Source organism: Mytilus californianus, unplaced genomic scaffold, assembly GCF_021869535.1.
Source record: "Mytilus californianus isolate M0D057914Y unplaced genomic scaffold, xbMytCali1.0.p SCAF_9, whole genome shotgun sequence".
NCBI lineage: Eukaryota > Metazoa > Mollusca > Bivalvia > Mytilida > Mytilidae > Mytilus > Mytilus californianus.
The window spans coordinates 59,693,730-59,699,732 of NW_026262745.1; the positions used below are offsets into that span (position 1 = coordinate 59,693,730).

Genomic DNA, 6,003 nt, shown 5'->3' on the forward strand with positions numbered 1-6,003 from the left:
TTTATAATAATAGTTAACTGCCATCTAAAGAATCTTGTTAAATTGCCTTCATGATCTGGAAATGCTTAAAGGAATGTAAGGCATGCTGTAAAATGTGGAATGGACTTTACTATCATTTTTCATGATTTAGTGCTTAAACTGTTTCTTTCAGTCAGATTAACTATAAATAGAGTTGGCAATCCAATAATTCCTCCTGAATCATCATGTTTTACTTCTGTGTTGATTTGAAACATCATATATTTGGGTTTTGTTCACTCCTTAAGTAAAAATTGCAGGATGAAAAAAAGGTAAAATCTGCCAGCTGGGGTAAGGGTATAATCTTTAATTTTTTTGGGGTAAGGAATAAGTGCAGACTAGTATTCTTTATTGAAATATGTTTCCTAGTAAGAAGTCTATGCATCATAGGTGTTATGACTGGTTTCAAGTTTGTGATGTCTTGGTTAAGGTAGCACGGTAGTATTTGCATTCCGGAATTTAGGTTGCTCTTTTGTGTACCCTACCTAAGTCAATGTATTTGAACAGTGTGATTGGACAAAAAATACAGTATCAACTGAACATATTTTCCCAAACTGAGGGATGAATCAGGTGTAGAAAAATATGAAATAATTTTACATACAGGTGAAAATGAATTTTTGAGAATTTTTTTAAATTTTGTATTCACTGCATGATAAAAGACCTAAAAGCACTAGTGGCCTTAGGTTTTTAAAGATAGCAAAAAAAGTAAACGGTCATGATACATATTTAAATTCATTTCTGAAAATTATAATGAAAGTACTTCAGTAAACTGTGTACATAGAATTTTGGGCAGTGCTAGAAAGTGGTGAAAAGTTTAAAAAGGCTATCATTATCCCTTATGGGCCAGGAAATACTACCGTGCCACCTTAATGATAGTGTTACGTTTCAGTAATAATAGAAACGAAAGTAGATTTTACGGAAATACCCATTTGCACATTGAACCTCAGCTTACTACACAAAATGGCAGGTAAGATAATTTGAAATATATTGCTACAAAATTTAAACATAGAGTTTATTTTTATTCAATCGCAAGTTTCTGTGTTTCAGATAGGAACATTAAAATTAAAAGGAATCATATAAACAGAGTAGATTAAAAATATTGAAAAATGAATAATGAAATCGAAAGTTAAAAGTTTATATTTGTAGTTAAAAGTTTATATTTGTAGTACGGATAATACTCAATAAAAAGCATGTAACTGATGACCTTTTCTAGTGTTTGCTTTTATATAGTTACACGCTTCACAGTTTAATCGCTAAACATGGACTATTTTGTTACAGGTTTCTTATATTAGAAGTACCCACAATGAGTTATATTTATATCACTTAAGAGTCACGTGTTAAGTAGGGAAGGACATTTAACGCTTTGCATACCATTGACTTTTTTTTCATGTGCACTGTGTTTATTTATAATAGAAAGAATTTTACAAAAACTATTACAATCATCTTTCATTGAATCAAGTTCAGCAACCATTGTGGTGAGGATTAAGGAGAATGATCATTAACATCTATATGATATATCTAAAAACACAAATACATTCTTGAGATTCATTCATTGACAATTCATTGTTCAATATATTTCCCTTTGCCTTTTATATTCCTTGCGGTGCAAGTTTTGGTTGATTACTGCTACAGACCAAAATGTTACATACGATAAACTGTCAAAATTCCTGGTGCGTTTTGCAAACTGGCTGTACTCTATTGGTAGAAGCATATTCCAAATCTCTGTTATCATCAAATTAAAAAAGGAAGTAGGAAAACTCTAACTTTATATTTAAAAATACCTCACTTAATAGGAAATAATTGTTTATATCGAAAAGCCATTATCGCATACAATATGCTGGTATAAGGTTTCTATGAAGGCAAAATTATAGAAATAGTAGTGCTTCATGATTGTTCACCCATCCATGCGGAATGAAACAGACATTTATTGTGCATACAATCACAGAAACCACAAGTTAAAAAATTAATTAAAATATGGTTGTCATGGTAACTAAATGGTGAAATTTTTTTTCTTTCAAATCTTTAAGAACTTAATAGTGCTGTTGACACTTTTAACGTTATTGCTGATATCACACACAAAAGAAACAAAAATATATGGTTGGCATGGTTGCCATGGTAACAGAATATCAGATTAAACGTACTTTAATTACGATGTATATTTTCATAATGTATATATATATAATGAGGCCATAATCAGCTATACAATTAAAGTTATATGTACAAACCAAAGCCGTACACGTCCCTATTTCAACTTACCTATAAAACCTTTACATCATTCTATTTATTCGTCACCAACTAATATATTGTTCAACAGACCAACATTTTATGGGTACTAAACATTATATTTAATTAAATATGTTAGTTAAATGTAGATTTATTCCTTCGAAACACCAACATATGACATTGTCATATTCAGCCCTTCGCCACCTCCACCACCCCACAATAAAAAAAAGAATAGATATTTTTTTGTTAAATTAACATTCTTCAAAGTCTTCATGGAATGATCAAGAAAACTTTAAGTATATATGTGGTATGTTAAAGATAGATGATATACATTTTATTCTCGACATCAATTTTGGAATAAAATAACATAAAACTGATATAGCAAGGTGTCATTTTAATCCACCATTTTCTACATAAGAAAATGCCTGTACCAAGTGAGGAATAGGACAGTTGTTGTCCATTCGTTTGATGTGTTTTATCTTTTGATTTTGCCATTTGATTAGGGACGTTCCGTTTCTGAATTTTCCACGGACTTCTGTATTTTTGTGATTTTACTTTTAACTGCTCGCTAAGACGAAGTAAAAACCCCACATCCTGGTTTAAAGTTTGAGTATGCTAGTGACTGAAATACACGGGATCAAAAAAGTTTTTTTTCTTATCCTATATTGAAATTGCGTGCACATTTGCACATCAGGATCTAACAATATGCTAGTTTTACATAGATATTTTGAACTGTCTTTGAGATGACAAAGTAATATCTCAACAGGGCAATAATTTTCTTAAGGATGATTTTGACGATCTCATGATCGTTGGTCTTTATTATAAAAACAACATGCACATTAGCATATAATGATCTAATAATATAATTACAGCACGATAATATGATCAATCATTAGAATGCTTTACAATGATCAGGTATGTAATAGAAATGGCCAAAATTTTATAAGCCTAAAGAGTCATGTCACTAGGAAAACCAAAGCATTCTATCTATGTGCAGCTGTATATAAGATTCATACAATATACAAGTACCAGCTTTCATGTAGATACGATACATTTTCATAAAACTATTAAAACGATGTGTTTCCATTGGTTAATATATAAATGATACTAAGGTTTACATAATATTCTGTTTTTATCAGTCCCTCGTTATGAGCTTTTCTGCCATATCAGATTTAATTTTACGGTTTTTCATTAAGATCACACAAAATTGCGACAACATTAATTGGGACAATATACCTTTTACTTCCAAAATCGCTCATGACAAATGATCTGAACTTTACTTGTAATAGCATGTTTACCAAATATATCAATAAAATTTGATTTTCAATTCAAGTAAGATATTTACACGTATATATATTTTACGCTTATTTTAATGATGTTTAGATATAATTTGGTTAAAAATATCAATTTGGCTATTTTCCATGTTACAGACAACATAACAGAAAATGAATCAAGAGAACTATATCATTTCATGTGTCATCATATAGTTGGAACAGAAGATCATGTTAAACAAATAAGGTTGTTAAACGCAGCAAGGGATAATTTGACATATAACGAGTCAATAAGAACTATTACAAGCGGAAGTTTTGGAGAAGGACTTCAGCTGCGAGGTAGTGATATAGATATTATGTTTGTTCAGAAATGTTCGGAGGTTTATGATGTTAAACCCCGTTTCCATCCAAGTATGTATTATCTGATTATGGATACAAACAATGTTAAACCCGGATTTACTCAGTTGAGACTAGAATATAGCAGTAGACAGACTTTACTTGACAACAGTGTACAAATTGCTGATAATAATTATTTATCCAGCACATTATGGAAACAGCAGTGGCTGCCAGTTGGCGAAGAATATACAATTCATGGGCCATGCATATTCAACAAACAAGAAGTATTTGACATTGCCGGATGCTTACATTGTAGATCCTGGGTAGCACCTGCAATAAATTGGATAAAAAGATCTAATAACACATGGCCAAGTTGTGATGCCAAACAAAGTGTCATTAAACACGGAGTACTGTTTGTACCAATCGGGGTAAAGGATTCATCAACAGAGGATCTGGAATGGAGAATATCATTTTCGATTGCTAGAAAACTTTTAATACATACCTTCATAGACACTCAATTATTATGCTATGCTCTAATGAAAATTCTTTTGAAAGATGTAATAGCTAAGAACCCTGCATGTAAAGAATTACTCTGCTCTTATTTCATAAAAACGATTGTTTTCTGGATTTCTGAAGAAATGCCACAATCCGCATGGAGACCTGACACATTCATACCTTGTTTTATGCAATGTTTTAGCAGACTCATTTATTGCGTTGAGTATTCAGTTTGTTTGCATTACTTCATCCCAGAGAACAATATGTTTGAGAATAAAATTGAGGGTCTTGCTCGTAAAATACTTTTAAAAACACTATATGAATTGCAGAGGTACGGTTGGCGATGTATTTCATTGTCAGATCAAGTATCCAAATTTTTTAAACCAATGCAGTATTTCAACACGGAACAGAACCCATTGTATACATGGCATATACATGATGTTGGGAAAACACCGGATTCCTCATTATTGCATTTGGCATATTCTATTTTCCTTTCTAAATTCCAAATATTGCAGCGATTTAATCAAGGGATACAACATACAGTTTCATGCAACAAATCTTCAATTCAATACTTATATATACACTACATGTCATTGATCTGTTCCATTCGTGCCCAGTGTACCCCACTTAACAGTGCTTACAGTAATGATAAATACCGATACCGACATGTCTTTGTACACTTCTACAAAATATATATCATGACGCTGTTTCTGGATGGCTTATGTTAGCTTCCTTTTTCTATAAAACAAAACAATATAATAAATCTTTACAAATCATCATGTATTCTTATTCGAAATTTACCCCAGAAAAACTGTACCCCTTCATGGACATGTCGGATGTTCATCAACAACTATTCAAATATAAATCTCTTCAGCAAAAAAGTATTGTTCATTTGTGGAAATATTTTCTTGTTGATTGTATTACTTTTGTACGGAACTCGGTTTTAATACCAGATGAACTACAAATAGATAATGCTGAAGGATTGGTTTTGCCATCTTCAGCTTATGTCCACTACCTTAGTTTTCTATGTCATTATCATCTCAATAATGTCAGACAATGTCATGATAGACTCCACGATCTAGACCTAGTTGCGTCAACAAACTGTGTAATTGGAGAATAGTATATAAAAGCAGTAGGCTATTATCTATTTGGTATTGTGTTATAGTTATTAAGTGACACTGAATCTGCACGACAAGCGTTCTTACGATCTGTTGAATTAAACAATAATTCATCTGACAATCCTGCCGCCAGTGAACTTATGTTAATGAGTTCATTGTTATATATGTGCGTTCTGCTATATCACCAATATCATTATTCAACTGTACTTGCTTTGTCTTTTGGAGACAAGCACAACTTATGTACAGAGAAAGCATATTGGACTTAATAGTAATGTACTCTAATTATTATTATCATTAAATCTACAATCATACGAAAAAAATATAAAAGTAACAATATATTGTAAAGACATGACGCTGATTGTTGCTATGTTTGATTTGCAATGGATCTCAAATAGCGGTTCTTTTTCAATTAAATAGTGTACTTGTCATTCCATTAAAAATCTGTGATAAATTAGTTTTTATTTGTCTTTTGGTCTCACGTACTCATTACTGGTTGTTATCATGCATTTTTTTCTAAATTTGAGATTGATTTACCTTTATCCGCT

General features: G+C 31.5%; 1 protein-coding gene across 1 annotated transcript; it reads left to right on the plus strand.

Moving 5' to 3' along the window:
• Window positions 1–945: 945 nt before the first annotated feature.
• Window positions 946–5,068, plus strand: LOC127714141 (uncharacterized). The gene is made up of 2 exons (XM_052220142.1): window positions 946–982; window positions 3,669–5,068. The coding sequence occupies exons 1-2, from the start codon at window positions 976–978 to the stop codon at window positions 5,066–5,068; spliced, it is 1,407 nt and encodes a 468-aa protein (XP_052076102.1). The 5' UTR covers window positions 946–975.
• Window positions 5,069–6,003: the final 935 nt, after the last annotated feature.